The sequence below is a fragment of the Scomber scombrus genome, chromosome 2 (genome assembly GCF_963691925.1).
Source record: "Scomber scombrus chromosome 2, fScoSco1.1, whole genome shotgun sequence".
In the NCBI taxonomy this organism is placed as follows: domain Eukaryota; kingdom Metazoa; phylum Chordata; class Actinopteri; order Scombriformes; family Scombridae; genus Scomber; species Scomber scombrus.
In genome coordinates this window covers 163,143-182,006 of record NC_084971.1, presented here as the reverse complement: position 1 = coordinate 182,006, position 18,864 = coordinate 163,143, and the positions used below count along the sequence as shown (strand labels likewise).

Below are 18,864 nucleotides of genomic sequence, written 5' to 3'. Positions count from 1 at the left end.
GTGAGCTAGAAGAGAGAGACGGAGACGACCAGACATCGCCTGCTAGCAGCGCCGTAGAGGACAACGACATGCTAACAGACGAAGGAGAACAAGCTAGCGACGCAAGTCTGGACCTAGGTCAGCTGATACTCAGAGAACTGAGGGAATTTAGAAAAGACAATGAAACGCAACTGAAGGGAATCCGGGAGGAAATACATAAGACAAACACAAGAGTGGGAGAAGCTGAGGAAAGAATCAAAGACACCGAAACTCGAATACAAACTAATGAGGAAGCAGTAATTGAAATGCTTAAACTGCAAACTGAAATGGATGCCAAGCTGACGGACCTGGAGGGACGATCCAGAAGAGAAAATATTAGAATACACGGTGTCAAAGAGGGATCGGAAGACGACGCACCATCAATGGTTGTTTTTGTGGAGCGTTTACTAAGGCATAAACTGGAGTTGCCCGAATCAGCTGAGTTACGAGTTGAGAGAGCGCACCGCGCTTTGGTGCCAAAGCCCCCACCAAATGCGGCGCCACGATCCATCGTTGCCAAAATGGCCAGCTTCAGAACAAAAGAAGAAATATTAAAACTAGCCTGGCAGAAACGTGGGTTTGAGTATCAGGGAAACAAAGTTAACCTGGATCATGATTATGCACCTGAAGTTTTGAAGCAACGGAAGGAATATGCAGAGGTGAAATCTGTGTTAAAGGAGAAGAAAATCCGCTTCCAAACCCCGTTCTCAGTAAGGATGAGAGTATTTTATCCGGAGGGAACTGTGTTATACGGCTCGGTGGAGGAGGCGACCAGCGACATGGCAAAGAGGGGATTCCCGGTAACGGTCATCAAACGCCCGGTGACTTTTCTGGAACAGATCCGACATCTCTCGTGGCGCACAGCCAGAAAGACCAGGGGCCAGGTGAATAAAGATCGGACCCGAGACTACAAGGAGAGACTTCAAGCATTCAGACGACAGGAACATGAGTGATTACAGGACGCGAAAAACTGACATATTATGAGGACCGACGGTGAGATGTTTTTTATTTTTATTTTATTTTTTTAAGATGTCCCCGAAGAGACAGTTATGGTGAGACGCATAAGGGATTTCTTTATCTTAAAGATAGGAAGTATATGTGGCAACAGAGACAATTAAAATCGTCGGGTGTTCTATCTGTGCTGTGAAAAGAATGGACAGCGGTCAGACAGCACATGAAGGCCCTTTCTCACCTACAGGTGAGAGAGGCCCCCCCTCAAAGCCCCCCTTTCATCGGGGCTTGCTAAGGGTCATATTGATGACCCCACAGTTGGAAGTCAACATATTTTCTTTATATTCTGTATCTGTTCAAAGACAACTTAAGGTTCTTTCTACAGCTGTCGTTCTATACAGCTCTAATGTTCATATAACGGTTGTTTATTTATGTTCAGGGAGTGTATGGATTGCACCAGGTTATGCTATTTCAAAAGCATCCAGACAAATAGATTATGGCTAGTGGCAAGATAAAAATTACTTCATATAATGTAAACGGCTTGTTAAATCCAATAAAACGTAATAAGATAATAACTAAAATGAGAAAAGAACAAGCACAAATAGTATATCTACAAGAAACCCACCTGGACTTTAAGGAACATGAGAAATTAAAAAGAATGGGTTTTACAAGCGTGTTTTCCTCTTCTTATAAATTTGGACGAAGGAGAGGAGTCGCTATCCTTCTATCAAGCAAAGTACACTTTGAAAAAATATCTGAGATAAGTGATAGGGAGGGACGATTTATATTAGTAAGAGGAAACATCGAGGGAGAACCAATAACACTGCTAAATATATACGCGCCACCTGGAAGTGATATCCATTTCTTCAAGAAAGTTGTTAATATGATGGTATCAGAGACAATAGGCCTTCTAATCTGTGGGGGAGATTTAAACATACATCTACAACCAAAACTAGATACTTCCAATGGGAAATCACAGAATACGAAGTCAATGGTTAAGAAAATTAATACATTATTTGAGGAGGTCGGTTTAATTGATATATGGAGAGATTTGCATCCCAATCAAAGGGATTATACCCATTACTCCTCACCCCATTCATTATACACAAGAATAGATTATTTTCTAATATTTGGAAGAGACAAAGATAAAATAAACACATGTGAAATTGGGACAATAGATTTAAGTGATCATGCGCCTATAAACCTGTCTGTAGATCTAAACCTACAACCAAAAATGAACAACTGGAAACTAAATTCAAGCCTGCTCAATGATCCTCACTTTAAAGAACAGATGAAAAGAGAGATCCATTTCTATTTAGACATGAATGACAAGGGGGATGTATCCCCTCCCATTCTGTGGGATGCCCTAAAGGCTGTCCTGAGAGGTAAAATTATAGCCATATCCTCCTATAAAAAAAAGATGAGAAATGAGAAACTGGGAGAATTACAAAATAAATTAAAAGAATTAGAGAAAAAACATAAAGAAAAAACAACACAGGCTCTATTGGAGGAAATCATGAAAACAAGAAACGAAATGAATAATTTGACAACGCATGAAATAAAAAAAAATCTGATGTTTCTTAAACAAAGATACTACGAAGGCGGATCTAAATCAATGAAAGTTTTGGCCTGGAAACTTAAAAAGAAAATAGCACAGAACACAATTCATAAAATCAAAGACCCAGTGACTAAAACAACAAAAAATAAATTAAACGAAATTCTGGGAGCATTTGAAACATTTTATAAGACTCTCTACACTAAAAAGGCAGGAGGCAGCATAGCTGAAATAGATACATTCTTGGATTCTCTGGAATTACCAGTGTTAGATGAAGAACAGAATAAAATAATGATTGAGGACATAACAGAAAAAGAACTAAAAATAGCAATAAGTAAACTCAAATCAAATAAATCACCAGGATCAGACGGCTATACAGCCGAATGGTATAAGGAACTGAAAGAAGAGTTAATACCGGTGATGCTTCCTACTTTGAATTGGGCTCTAAAGAAAGCACAAACACCACCCAGTTGGAAGGAAGCAATAATATCCGCTATTCCAAAAGAAAATAAAGATAAATTAGAGTGTGGATCATATAGACCTATATCGGTTCTCAACATAGATTACAGGCTATTTACATCTATTATGGCTAGACGACTAGAAATATTCTTACCTAATCTGATACATAATGACCAAACAGGTTTTATTCGAGATCGCCAAACGCAAGATAATATACGACGAACATTACATATAATTAATCATATCCAAAAGAATAAAATAGCAGCTATAGTAATCAGTATTGATGCGGAAAAGGCCTTCGACTCAGTGAATTGGAGTTTCCTTTATCGAGTTTTACATAAATTTGGCCTACACGAAACTATAATTAAAACAATACAAGCATTATATAATAAACCCAGTGCTAGAATTAAAGTAAACGGCAGCTTATCAAATAGTATAATCTTGGAAAGGGGCACAAGGCAAGGATGCGCATGTTCACCACTTTTATTTGCATTATATTTATAATCATTAACCCAATATATAAGACAAAACAAAGAAATAATAGGTATTAACATTCAGGGTAAAGAGCACAAATTGGCCTGCTACGCGGATGATATTTTGATTTTTCTGGGTCAACCAACAAATTCCCTACCCAAACTAATGCAGTCATTTGAATACTTTGGCCGACTATCAGGATACAAAATTAACATAAGTAAAACACAACTGCTTAAATACAACTACAGGCCACCAGGTGAAATTAGGAGTAAGTATAATTTAGCATGGGAAACATAATATTTTAAATATTTGGGGGTAGTAATACCGAAGGACCTCACAGAACTATTGCAATATAATTATTCACCGATACAAAAAAAAATTAAAGAGGATATAGGAAGATGGAATCTAATCCCATACTTAAGTTTCAGTTCAAGAATAGACTCAATTAAAATGAACATTCTACCCAAATTACTGTACTTATTTCAAACCTTACCAATAGAAATAAGCCAAAAACAATTTAATGAATGGGACAAAATGTTGTCCAGATACATATGGCAAGGTAAGAGACCTCGAATCCGATTTAAAACCCTCCAATTGACAAAAGCAAAAGGAGGATGGGGCCTTCCTTCCCTTAGAGATTACTACTGGGCAGCACAACTGAGACCTATGATATGCTGGTGTAATCCTTCCTACGATGCTCAGTGGAAAAATATTGAAGAGGGTCTGACTTCCATTCCCATACAAGCACTTATAGCCGATAGCAGCCTTCAAGAATTTATAAAAAATACAGAAAACCCATGGTTCAAGTTGACACTTAAAATATGGAAAACAGTAATAACAGAATACAAATTAGAAGAGGATATTGTGGTCCTTAAATGGTGTGCATATGACACACAATTTGTTCCAAATAAATTAGATATGAGCTTCAAGGAATGGACAAATAAAGGATTAACAGCTTTATATAAGATAATAAAGGAAAATACACTACTTAGTTTTGAACAAATTAAAGAGAAATATGCTCTAGAGGCACAGGACTTCTACCGCTACCTGCAGCTGAGACATTTTATCAGTAACAAGTTGATATTTATATCAGAATCGAGCAAACAGCTGTTAGATGTATTTAAAAGGGCTTATGGTGCGAACAAAGATAGAGGTATTATTTCAGGTTTATATAAAGGGCTTATAAACAAGAAAGCACATTCAACCCTGTACATTAAAACAAAATGGGAAATGGAAGGAGGAATAGATTTGTCAGAGGATGAATGGGGAATAATCTGGGAATATCAATGGAAGTGTAGCAGCTCACAGAGTTGGAAGGAGTTTGGCTGGAAGAGCCTGATTAGATATTTTATTACACCTTACCAAAAATCTCACTATAAAGGTAATTCCCCAGCCTGCTGGCGAAATTGTGGAAATATGAATGCAAATCATTATCATGTTTTCTGGGAATGTCATGTTATTAAAAATTATTGGAAGGAAATAAATAAGGCAATACAAGACATTTTTGGGAGTCACCTGCTCTTGCAAAGCAAAGTTATTTTTTTTGGACTCATGCCTGAAGGATGGACAAAGAGAGACAAACATTTATTTAGTATTTTGCTGGTGGCAGGCAAAAAGGCACTTACGAGAAAATGGCTTTCACATGAGAGTCCAACATTGACCATGTGGATGGACATTACGATGGATATATGCAGAATGGAGAAATTAACTGCAGATCTGAATTACAAGAAGGACTTGTTTACTTCACGCTGGAAGAAATGGATAGACTATATCACACCACGCAGACCGGACTTTGACTTGCTTAACCTGAGATAAATAGGCTGTATATGTAACAGTAACCATACCTAACTCCCTAAATGTTCATGTTTTAGTTTTGTTTTCTGTGTTCTTTTATTACTGGAAAAAAGACATTTATGCTGATTTTGTGACGAATATTTGAAATGGAAATACATGTCATATTTGTGACAGAATGTCAATAAAAACTAAATAAAAAAAAAAAAAAAGAGAGAATGGCACTGACATGGCATGTGACTGGCAGGGCAGTCACATGACCATTTCTCTTATTAAGAAAATTTTAAAAGAAATACATATTAAAAGAGTAACTGCACCTCGGTTGTTTTAATTGAATACCCCTGCCCTAGGACCTAGGACCTGGCGCAGATCAAGTTTGTTCCAAAAGGCATCAAGTTTTTCCACCATATCCACCACAGATTTTTCTTTTCCTTGTAGCAGGAGATTGAGTGTGTTCAAATGGGAAAAAATGTCTGTTAAAAATGCAATGTTGCACATATATTCTCTGTCTTGCATGATGCGGAGATGGTCAGCTGCCGCTTTTGATTTACTTTGTTTCAAAAAATCCACTACTTGGACTTTGAGTTCAACAAAGCGCTCCAGTGCTTTGCCCTTACTGAGCCAGCACACATCATTGTGGAGTAACAGGTCATCATGAGAAGCTTGAGATTCCAGCACAAATTTGTGGAACAGGCTGTGCTGCGTGCTTGAATTCCCTCTCCATCAACTCTTTATGCTCCCCGCTTAGTTGTGCGCACAGCACGCTTTGATGGATAATAAAGTGCAGTGCATTAGTTTTAGGAGCGACAGTCTTTATTCTGCTCACCAGACCCCAGTTATTGCCAGTCATGACCGGTGCACCATCTGTCACTCTCAGGTTGACATTATCCATAATCCATGCTTTTTTTTTAAATTCCTCCAGTTTTCCAAAGATAATGTCGCCAGTGGTGTTGTCTTTCAGTGGAAGCAATGCCAGCAGCTTCTCTCGGAAATATTTGCAATCAAAATATCTGATAAAAACGCACAACTGCATTTTTGGGTCCATCCACGCTACTCATCGTGACAACCATGCTCCTTAAAAACATCAGCTTCAGTAAATGGCCTGTTATGTTTGGAAAGCACCCAGGCAGCCTGTAGAGATGCACACGTTACCCTCTCTTGGTCAGTTAAAGCTTGAGTAATAATTCCACTGGCACGGGAGTAGGCAGATTTCAATGTGGCAATTTTTCCCTGACGGGCTCAGGATATGACTCCTTGAAACTTGCATGCTTCGTGTTGTGGTGACGCTGCAGATTATATTCTTTAGCAACAGCAACTGTTTCACTGCAAATGAGGCATACAGGTTTCGCATTTCTAAAAGTTGGCATGATGAATGCATACTTATCAGTCCATTGATCATTAAAGAGGCGGTTTTCCAAATCAACTTTAGGTTTCATGGACTTTGAGAGTGCCGTTTTACCTGCGTTAAATCGATGCTTGGGGCCTTTTCCTTCCACTAATCTTGACACTGGGTATTAGCGTTGAAGCCAGTGATGGATATGACAGCCCCAAAATCGAGGCAGAATATCTCTATCACTCCTGGTGGTTGACTGTGGTATAGGTGATAGGAGCCTAATAATGCCTTCAGTTTTGTAATAAAAATTTAAATAACTGAATCAATAAACAATAATGTTTTAGGCCAAAATGTGATCTATTTTTCATTTTATTTGAATGTCCAGCCCCCAAGGTGTCTGTTCGGAAAAATTCTGGCCCTCCGACAAATATAGTTGGTGACCCCTGGTCTAGGCCCAACACCAGCAACATCAATAAATATGTAAAAATTATTGAAAATAGACTTTCATTTATCAGATGTGTAGAATGGAAAGGGTGTCCTCAGGAGTATAACTGATCATATAGTTGTCTGATTTTATTGCTTATTTATAAATATCTGACAGTTTTGGCAACCACAAAATTAAAGTAAACATTGCTGAAATTTTTAATAGGTTTTTTTTTTTTCAATCCACTCTTTCATCTGACATATGTATTATACATTTTAAATAATCTTTTCAGAGTTTCATATAAAATTGAAATTATAAGAATCTTGTCTGATGATACATGCTTTTGTGGGCATATAATCAAATAATTGATAACATTTATAAACAAACATGAAAAAAAGTTATATTCATGCAAAACATCCTCAGATGGTCAACCCTGATTATTTTAAATAAGAAAATGTGGTTAATTTTTCAAGATTGGCACTATTCTTAGTGGGACATGTTTTTGTCAAAGTCATATTGCTATAAAAAACACAGAAATAAAAGTAAATTACACAAATCCCATAGTCACATAGTATTCACCTCGACGAGAAATATCGTCATGTTTTAATCTCGTAAGATCTTGTGGTACGAGATCTCGTCACATCCCTATTGGCAACTTTACACAGCTCCATACAGCAGGTCAAAGTAGCAACATTTTTCCGCAACTTGTATTATTGTGAATACAAAAAAACACTGTTAAGGTGCGTCTTATACACCGGTGTGTCCTATACAGCAGTAAAATGCAGGGAGAGGTTGGATGTGGATATAATTATAGGTATGTAAAAGGCTGTCCACACTAAGAATGATAACTTTTAACAATAACTATAACTGTGAAGATAATGATATGAGGATCCACACTTATGAACTATAATGTCCTATAAACAGTGTTGTCAGGCATGCTTCTCCAGCTGTTTTAACAGCTAATGAAAATAGATAGGCTACTGATGAGCCATTACTGCTGTATGTTGTACGGAAAAAGAAAAAACAAAACCAGGCGGGTTCACCGGTGGGTGCTGAATCAGTGTGTTCAGAAGTATTTCAGACATTTTCAGTATTTACAGACCAAACTGACCCGACTGACAGCAGCAGATGTGCAAAAGCGCATAGATGATCAGCTTTGAGCTGTGGCACAGACACACAGTATGAGCACAGATTTTAAGAGTAAAACATTTACTAACTTTGTTGTTTTTCCACTGGATGGATCAGAAGATGATGCTTTGTTTTACTCTGGGACTGACACAGAGTCAGAGCACATTGAGCTTGGTGAGAATAGATGTGACTTGGGCACAATATTTGCGCACAGCAACAGCTCTGATGAAGAGTTTTTGGGACTGGAGTAAGCATACAGCTACACACTGTATCAAATATGTAAAGTTACTGTGTTATTTTAAGGTTTAATTGAAATTCATAGTCTAATCCGAACCCAGTCTGAGTTAATATACCGGTCCAGTTCAGTTAGGCAAATCATTACTGGACCATTAACCATAAACCTGACACACTGTTTCAGATGTAATATGTGTGTTTTGATTGTGTTTCAAATAAAAGTAAATTGAACATTTTTGGAATATAAACATGTGTGTTTATAAATGAATAACTACTGGTACATTCAAAAAAAACAGTCTGTAATAGAAAAGTGTTTTCCCCACATGACACCCCCCAAAATAGGCGTCATATTCACCGGTGCGACTTTTACGATATGTCAGATCACTACCAAAAGTCATAGCACACAAGTCAGCCAGTCATGAGGCAACACTAGATCCAAAACTCCGGGAGGAGTAGTGTGCTGAACTTTTGGTGGAAGGTTAAAAATAAGAGGATGAAAAGTTAAGAATAATATGTATGCAGAAGTATAAGAGTTGCGCTTTGCACCTTTGGTGCCAGTACCACTAATGATCTTTGTCAATGAAGGAGTACATTAATGATTCATTAGTGTGAAGCAATGGAATGGTTTATTAAGAGCCTATTTCACTATGGATTAATGTTTATTTCATCTGCTGCTTATGTTACTACTACCCCGCTGCCCCCTCTGATGGTTAAAAAGAAAAATTTGTTTTTCTTCTTTTTCAGTTGCGAGCGTGTTTGATAGTGAGCGTGGTGTCCACTGTGCTGTCAGTTGTGGCTGTGATCATCTACTCTGTGGACATGGACAAGAATCCTGAGGAGCCATGTGTCAAAATTATGCATGGCAGCTGTATTGAGAAACACTATGCCACGGTTTGTATTAGTGTCACTGAATGTCAAGTTGTCAGAAACAACTGGTGATGTACCTATTCAGCAAACAGTGGCTTAAGACACTCTCTGGGTGGGCTAACAAGATAGGTGGCTGTGGAGTCATTCATTTCCAAGCTTCAGTTCTCCAGAACCATGTCTGTGTTCAGCAAAGATTTGTCATGGACCAAAGTGTGTATTTTTTGATGGTGTGGGAGGAGGGGGTCAGCAAAACCATGAGGACTCTACAGTGTAGCCCGGGACAGGGACATTTTGTGGTGTTAGCTCTACTACCAGGATAAAGTGCTCATTCTCAACTATACTTTGGGGGTGTTTACATCCACATCTGATGAACAATTTAGACATTCCCTTTTCAATCACAGTCACTCAATTTTAAAGTGCTATATAAGTCTTTATTTTCAGTATATAATGTTATAATGTTTGTGTTAAAAGTGTCAAACAATGAAGTATGCATGTCGAAGTAATCCCTATTAGCAAAAAGCACTTGCTTCAGACTGCTCTGAATGCTTGGTTTACATTGTTGTTTGCCACTTTCAGCCCAAGGATTATCTGCTCCACACACCGCACGGAAGTTCACTTCTCAATAAAAGTCTCTTATTATTTTGTCATCTAGAAGCTTTTAATATAAAGTAGTAAAGCAGGAAAGGTTTGTGTGTTTGCATAATCTCTAATTTAACATGACTTTTATAGGACTGCCCCTTGGCAGGCTTCTGGATATCTATCAAGAAGCCTGCCAAGGGCCAATCAGAACAGAGTGGGCTCATCGGGAGGGGGGCCTTCAAAAGACAGGAGCTAAGACCGCCTATTAGAGACAGAGGCTGAACTGAGGAACCACATAAAGGGCCATTATAAGATACAGTTTCTTGAATCGTGAATGATGACAAAGCTGCTCTTGTAGAGTCAAAAATTAAAATATAGAGCTTGCATAATAGGTCCTCTTTAAGGGATTAAAAGTAATGAGGCAAAAAATAGACGTAAAGTTTTAACATTTAATATTAAATGTAAGACAGTTTACTGTCACTGATCTTTAGCAGTCGCTTTAAGGCCAGTTCAGATCAATGAGTCACAACCAGACAAAACCACATACTGCAGGAAAAAGTTGCAGAACCTGGGGTCTCGAAAGACCTACCTTACCAAATTGCAAGTGTAGTTTCAGAACATAATGATGTAGCTATTTCTCTTCAGCCAATCAGGAAACAGCACAAAGCCCCCAGTGGTGTGTGTGCATTGCTGAACTGCTGTGGCTCACACACTCGTGGTTTTCATAAAAACAGGGTTGCTGCTGCTGCCAGCCCTATCTTTCTACTTAGAGATTGACTTTGATAATGGCCATCAATAATAGAATGTTTCATATCATTTCATCATAGATTTCATTTATATTTAGTTAAGACAGAACAAGGTTAAGCAGCGTGTTCTCCATTGTGAAAACAACGGGCATGTGTCTGGTTAGGGTTACTTCTGTATCAGCCACATACACTCCTCACACATGACAGGTGTTTTATTGATTATACTGATTATTCTTCCACCTCCAAACTAAATGTCAGGAGGGAAACTAACAACAAATAAAGAAAACATCTGGAGTATAAGTTTGAATCAATATCACAGAAAGCAAGGAGGAATCGAAAAAGAGTTCCCCACCACAGAGGCTCCCTGTCCCGGCAAACAACACATAAGCTGACCCACAGATATAACACTTAATATTTTTTTCATGTCTGCAACATATTCTACAGATACAGAATTGTGAAATAGTGAAATTAGTTATTTTTAAAATGATGTCAACATATCATAAGTGGCCCACATGCATTGCTCACGCAGCCTGTGTGTCCCAGCCTCTTGGCACCCTGTCTGCTGCAGAAGCCAAAGACTGCTCCAGATTCTCAGTTTCCTAGTTCGCTGTCTTCATGGTTTATAGATAAGGATGACAATAAACATGATGAATCTCACCTGTTCTTAATGATCGTGTGTCCCAATAGTAAATTTGCTGAATTTTCCACCATCATGGACAATAAAGTTTTATTCTATTCTATTGATGCCCTCAAAATACCATACATGGTCTCTGGCAAGTTGTAGAGAAGCTACATTCATGAAGATGGAACTAAACACTAAGAAGAAGCACTTTATGAGCTCTGAGATTGAGGTCCTGCTCTCAATCAATCAATCTTTATTTGTATAGCGCCAAATCACAACAAAGTTATCTCAAGGCACTTTACACATAGAGCAGGTTCTAAACTGTACTCTTCAGGTTTTAATTTTAAAGAGACCCAATATTCCCACATGAGCAGCACTTAACGACAATGGCAAGAAAAAACTCCCTTTTAACAGGAAGAAACCTCAGGCAGAACCAGGCTCAAAGTGGGCGGCCATCTGCCTCGACCGGTTGGGGTAGAGAGGAGAGAGAGGAAGAATAGGAGAGAGAGAGAAGCACATAGAAAATAAACATTGAAGCTAGAAGGTCCGGGACTGGAATCTGTCATCCGGACGTCTACAGGCCCAGATTACCTGTGAGATGAGAAAGCACAGACAACTCCGGGGAAGAAGTTTAGGTTACTGAATGCATTAATAGTACATGAATGTTAATGGATATAGATGGATGGATAGAGAGAGAGAGAGAGGAGGAGAGAGGAGCTCAGTGCATCATGGAGGTAGGAGTCCCCCGGCAGTCTAAGCCTATAGCAGCATAAACTAGGAGCTGGCTAACTATAAGCTTTATCAAAAAGGAAAGTTTTAAGCCTACTCTTAAAAGTAGAGGGGGTGTCTGCCCTCCGGACCGAATCTGGGAGATGAGAGGAGCCTGATAACTGAAGGCTCTGCCTCCCATTCTACTTTTAGAGATACTAGGTACCACAAGTAGGCCTGCATGCTGGGAGCACAGTGTTCTCTCAGAAATAGTTCAACAGAAACACATTAATTAACGCATTAATCATGCATAAATTGTCAAATACTACTTTACTACTAAAGTCATACTTCTACAAACAGGGTAATGTCACCTTGATTATGGATTCTAAAGTGTGATGTATTTCTTGCAATTCAAAATGTCTTCAAAGTAATGAAGGGGACACAATCCATTAGTCAACAACAAAGTTTTATTGCTTTGGAGAACGGCGGGATCGTTTTACTTGACTGGTACACCAGGACTGCACCACTCGTAAATTTTGTTCGTACTTAAGAGAAAATCCTAAATATGAGAAAATTGCTGAATGCGGCAAGTTCTCATAAATCTCTGGTAAACGTAATTAAAAAACAAATCTGTTTCTTGCATGAGGCCCAGTGTGTTGTATGCTGTGACAAAAGGTAATGTGACCTCTGTGTATCCTTTTCAACAGAAGGTGAGCAGAGGACTTAAATCCTCCCTCCTCCTCTTCACCCTGGCCCAGACAGTTATCTCTGCCATTCTATGCTTCCTTCTCTACAGACAAAGACGCATCTTTGGACCATATGGTGTAAGACCCCTATACTTTCTTTCATTGAGCAAAGACTTGATTATACATGTATTTATTATTTCTATAGAGACAAGTATGTAGCATAAAGTAACAACTTTCCACAGTTCTAACACAGATACCTACTCAGAGATGATACATGCTCATTTAGATGTAAGACTAGCATAGTCAATATTGCATATATGCTATATATGCAACAATTTTTTTGTGCAGAATTTTTCGTGCTTAAACCTAATTAAATGTTTTTTGTCAATCTAACCTAGTGGTTTTTGTGCCTAAACCTAACCAGACCATGGCCGTTGCTCTGAATGTGTGATAGTGCTGTGGATGGGTTTGCATTGGATTTAGTTGAAAGCTTGATGTGTGTGTCTGCACGAGACGTCAGAGAGGTGTGACTAAGTATTGGAATTTGACAAACTGGGATGAGAATGTGTTGGTGCAAGGGGTCCTTGTGCGCTGACAAACATATCTGTGTACGTAGAAACCCTGTGTAGTACAACCAAAACCACAAACTGCTGCCCATAGATCAGGCTCTTTCTGATGGTGACTTCTTTTCAAACCTACCCTGGTTTACACCTAAATTCCAACAATTCCCACCAATAATAGTCCAATAATACAAACTAGTCCACATTTTGAGACAGAGACAGCTGTCCCATTCCAAAGGCTCCTCAAAGTGAGTGTTCTTTTAGAGTGTATATTATATATGAGTCGCAGTCATCCTTGTGTTCTCATAAATGCCAACTCTTTCTCTTCCTCTCTTCCTATCTTTTGCAGTCTCTCACTCAAGATGCTCCATCAACCCTCACATCACTTACACCTCCTGACCTGAACTGATCAATGGTTTGACCAAAAGTCAGGTAGATGATCTCTTAATATGACTGATCAGCTGTGATCAAGGTGGACTGATTAGCTTTTGTCAACATGGTTAATCATGTTTCACAGAGGTGAACAATTGGCTGATATTAAGATGTAATTCAACTATCTGCTTGTACCTTTTAGCTATCCACTGTGCTACCTGTGTGGATCACCAGCTGAATGTCTGTGAAGACCTGAATATTAGATTGATTTTATCACTGCTATTATTAATTCATAAGCATTTTAATCACTTCCATTTTTTAAATTATTTTTTGTTACTTCCACCCTTGAGGCCACTTTTTAAAAATGATAAATGGCAATTTTTTGTTGTGAATGATGAATGTAAGACGGAGAAAATGGCGAAACATGGCTCCGTTTTCATCATATCACGACTGTTTTAATCAAATCAACTTTAAATTAATCAAATAATTTGATAATTTATCACTCTATTTTTCAATTCACATGCATTTTCATTATCCATTTTTATTAATTAATTTGTGTTACTTCCACCCCTCATACACACAATGGGCCTTATGCAAGAATATTTTCGTAGTCTTATTTTACTTTTTTGTGAGGTGGACTTGTACAAGTGTGCAACGTCAGATTCACCAAACACTCATATTGCCTGGAAATAGTTGTAAATGAGCTGCGTAAACATGATGAATCTCACCTGTTCTAAATGAAAGCGCATTTCAGAGAATAGTAAATTGGCATATTTACACCCTCAAAATACCATATAAGGCCAGGCATCCAGCAAGTTGTAGAGAAGCTCCATTCATTAAAATGGCACTAAAAACTAAGAAGAAGTACTTTATGAGCTCTGAGATTGAGGTCCTGCTCTCAGAAATAGATCAACAGAAACACATTATTTAGTAGTGTACATGGTGAAATTAAAGGTCCTGAGACAGCCAAACACTGGGAAAAAATGGACCGTGCTGTGAATGCTGTCTGGCCTATTGTGTGCAATGTCACAGAAATAATAAAGAAATGGTTTGACATGAAAGTGGATGCCAAAAAACATCTTGCAAGGGGAGTCAAACCATAACTTAAATTATCTACATTTCAATTAAATTAAGTATTTAACAAATAGTCAGTTTGCGTTGTAGAAAAGTAACTGGACAAGTCGCTTAGGTTTCGTTAGTTTTTTTTTTTTTGTCTTATGTTAACGCTTTTAACTTGTATCACTCATCATTATATCATGCCTCAATTGTCAAATACTATTGTAATACTAAAATAATACTTCTAAACACAGGGTAATATTACCATGATTATGGATTTCGAAGTGGAATGCATTTATTAAAACTCAAAATGAGTAATAAGTAATGAACGGGACGTAATCCATTAGTCAAGTTGCAAACTACAGGTGAGCCAGTGGGAGCTTGTCTCCCCCTTTGTAACGGGTGTGGACCCAATAGCAGCACAGAACCAGGGAGCAGTTTTAAATGATCTTTATTATATATAGCAAGGTAACAGAACAGGTATCTGGCAGGTTGTGTAGGTGGGAAGGCTGGGCTCAGGGTCACCAAAGACATAGTTGGCAGCAGGTAAGACAATAACAGTAGCACTGAAGGACATGAGGTTGACCAAGCTGGAGTTTCTGGGCTCTCCTGAAAGGATCGAAGCCAGAGGACACCACACAGCCACAGGCAAACAGCCACAGGCGATACTCAAATGGCGCTTTTCCAATACACAGTTCCAGCTCGACTCGCCTCGGTTCTTTTTGCGTTTCCACTAGGGAAAGTACCTGGTACTTGGTACTTTTTTAGTACCTGCTCTGGTGAGGTTCCAAGCGAGCCAAGCCGGTACTAAAATGTGACGTTGACACACTGCTGGCCGCTGATTGGTCAGAACAGTTGTCGCTGGAAGAGTCATGAGCCGTCCGGCATTTTTAAATACCGGCGCCAGAGTTACAACCATAGTTACAGCTATACGGGTCAATTTTCTTGCTTTGTGTGTGACAAAAAGCCACATACAGCAGCAAGTACACCACTGCCTCAATGTCCTCCATTGTTTGTGTTTTGTGTCGTGTATAAAACAAAGTCACGGCAGTTTCGTGGAGCCGTGCTATGACGACCCCGCCCACGTTGAGTAGGTACTTTTTTGTAATGGAAAAGGTTGTTCCTTGTGCCAAACCAAGTTGAGTTGAGCCGAATCGTGCTAGAACTGTATAGTGGAAAAGCGCCAAAAGTCAGAAATAGAAGGCTAGTGCGTTTACCAGGGAAGACACAAGGAGATCAAAAGCAAGCAGGGTCAAAACCAGGGAATCAGTCCGTGAATCAGTGCTGGAAGGTCTGGCATGTAGCAATTGCAAACGATGATCTGGCCAAGATTGAGTGGACAACAGGAGTATATATACTGGCTTGATACAGATGGGGTGCAGCTGAGAGTCCAGTTGATTACTGATGAGCTATAGCTGACTGCCCAGGGGAACAGAGTTACGTGATGAGGTGGGTGTGGTGAATGGAAATTTACCAGCAGCAGGAGAAGCGAAGAACAGACTGTGATACCCTTAATAAAGCATAAGCTCCCCTAAAAACAGGATTTTTTTAAATTTTGAGGGATCTCTAAAATACTGACAATATGCTATTTTGCAGCATATTTTATATTTTTCTGCATTCTCATTATCATGAGTCATGCGTAAAATTAGTCCATTATGGATGTATGATTCGTGCAAGAAGGCTATTCATCACTAATTAACTTTAATAAAGATACTGGCATACATGGTATTCTTGTCATCACCATCAAAGTGTAGCAGTTTAACTGAAAGATCAGAAGAAACAGTATTTTCTTGGTCACTAAGTCTGCGCAAAGATTCAACATAAATCATTTATTTGTTATGTGGTAGTCAGCATACAGTGATGCTAAAAAAAAAATTCAACCATGACACAGTGGTGTTTGGTTTTGATACACATGTGGAGGTTTTATGTATTCATTAATTGATTATCATATACAATGAAATCTACAAGGTCAGCCAGCTCAGTTGTGGATGCATGGCGGTGTCCATCAACTTGTGAAAAAGGCTTTGTTTAAGAGGTAGTAAGTACTTGAGTTGGAATTCTTTTTTCTTTTGACAAACAAATATTTCCAAATTCTAGAATAATGATAACTAGAAAATTCCAGGGAAATTTTGAGTGCCACAGGGCTGCTGCTGGTACGAGTACACGATTTATTTCTAGTGTTCAAAAGTCACCCTGATCATATGCTGGTTTCGAGTATTAAGTACATCTTACTAGTCAGTATCAAGTGTAATGTACTTTATTCTCAACTTAACATACCTGAAAATATTAAGTAAATGTTAATCATATTTAAGCATAAATAATATTTATTTAAACTAATTAAGTAAATTCTACTTCATTTTTTCACAGACGGGAACATCACTGTTATGAAATTACTAGGTAAATCTTATCATTAAGAGAGTAGATTTTATTATAGTTTTTTCATTTTATGTTTTCACTGATTCAAATACATTAGTCTACATTTCAGAATAGGCCTTCTGTGAGCAGCTAATGTAAAGCTAGCGGAGCTTAATGAAGAAGATGAAGTTTCTTATCTAGAGAGAAGGATCTAAGAGAAGAGCTTTATTTCTGTCTCCATATGTTAATGAGGTGGGCGGTTCTGACATTAGTCTTAAGGTCCGTGTAAAGTAAGTATAAATAAATATGTGTTCTGAGTTTGACATACCACAGAAAAGTGTGTTGTTAACCACCCTGCCAAATGTGAATGACTAAAAAAATCGCCAAATATGTGAAATTAGGCTTCAAAGTTAGGTAAAATTGAGCCTCTATCTCTGCTACCAATCGCTGTGGGCGTGCCCGCCGAAGCCCCGCCCCCTACCGAGTGTCACCTGTCAATCAAAGTCACCACCTATACCCTAAACATGGACGCTATTGCTGAGAGCTTTCAGCCGCTAGCTCGGCAGACAGACAGGAATTAGCCAATCACAAAAAAGTAGGTCAGTTTCTGCCCAGCAACAGGCCCAGGCTCTAAGAATGCTACGGCGATTTGAGAATCTACTTGGAAAACATTCTCAAAATGCCCCAGAATTTGGCTTCTGACAAGGTCCCGAACAATTGCAAACTGTGAGAAACCATACTTATTCTTCGGCCAAATTTCGGCGCGTAACTCCTCCCGCAGCTTTGAAAAAACCCTGACAATATTTACATCAAAACGTGTGGCTCGATCGGGAAAGAGGTGCTATTATTTGGATTGTTGAAATTCAAATTTTTCCCAAAGTTATTCCCAAAAAAATGGGCATAATTCCCCATTAGAAATGAACGGGAATTTTTTTTTAAACCCACAAAATGTCACCTTTTTTCAGAGTCACCTAGCTCTCTCATACCTGCACATAGAAATGTGATTCAAACTTTAAAACGGAGGAAAACTCTCTCCAAAACACCAAAAAGTTTTTACATAACATGTAAACTTTTCAAACTATGAGCAGTCAAACGAGGAGTGGAAATCACTTTTTCTTCAAAGTTAGAGTGGAAGCGTCATTTAGCTTGAGTGCGAGAAGCAGTAAAAAAATAAACTCTATTTTTAACTAGAGCTCACGGCCAAACCGTAAAAAGGAGACAAATAATTTCTGTGTCTCTCAGTGTTTTTGGTTTTTGGACAGGAGTTCCGGTTTTCTCACAGTTTGCAATTGTTCGGAACCTTGTCAGAAGCCAAATTCTGAGGCATTTTGAGAATTTTTTCCAAGCAGATTCTCAAATCGCTGTAGCAGCCAGAGCCTTTGCTGTCTTCAGCAGCCTGTTGCTGGGCAGAAACTGACCTACTTTTTTGTGATTGGCTAATTCCTGTCTGTCTGTTTTGCCAGTTAACCGAGCTAGCTCTCAGCAATAGACCCCTTCACAGTTTGTAAACAGTGTGACATATTTTTGGCGGCGGGGCTTAGCTAGAGGCAAAACATCTCAAAAGGTATAACTTGTAAACGCCGGTTAGCGTGCTTTAGCGGACGCTGGTTAGCGTGTTTTAACGAGTTTTGGCAAGAATGGACAAGGAAAAATCAAATTTTAGTAAATATGTAAATACACTAACTCTCCGAGACTGTGTGTGTGTTATTTTAAAAAATTGACACTGACTGACGGGACAACATTCACTGACCCCTATACTCTCACTCACTGGATGGACGATTTGACAGGACTGGCCCCCCCTACAATGGCCAGACATTTACACCTACCTAATTGACAAACCGAGCATCTACACAAAAGAAAAAATTAAGGCATACAAATCATTAGACGCGTATAACTATGTTGTGAACGAACATGTTCAAGATTTTGCTCCCACTGCAAAAGTACGA

General features: G+C 38.7%; 1 protein-coding gene across 3 annotated transcripts in view; it reads left to right on the top strand.

The window, feature by feature from the left end:
* Nucleotides 1–16,832, top strand: part of tmem176 (transmembrane protein 176) — a 42,337-nt gene extending 25,505 nt beyond the window's left edge. For all 3 annotated transcript variants that reach the window (XM_062427242.1, XM_062427250.1, XM_062427234.1), the window contains 3 exons: nt 9,112–9,258; nt 12,597–12,713; nt 13,485–16,832. In XM_062427242.1, the coding sequence (XP_062283226.1) occupies nt 9,112–9,258; nt 12,597–12,713; nt 13,485–13,544 (324 nt within the window). In that variant the 3' untranslated portion in view covers nt 13,545–16,832. The remainder of the gene's footprint in view (nt 1–9,111; nt 9,259–12,596; nt 12,714–13,484) is intronic.
* Nucleotides 16,833–18,864: the final 2,032 nt, after the last annotated feature.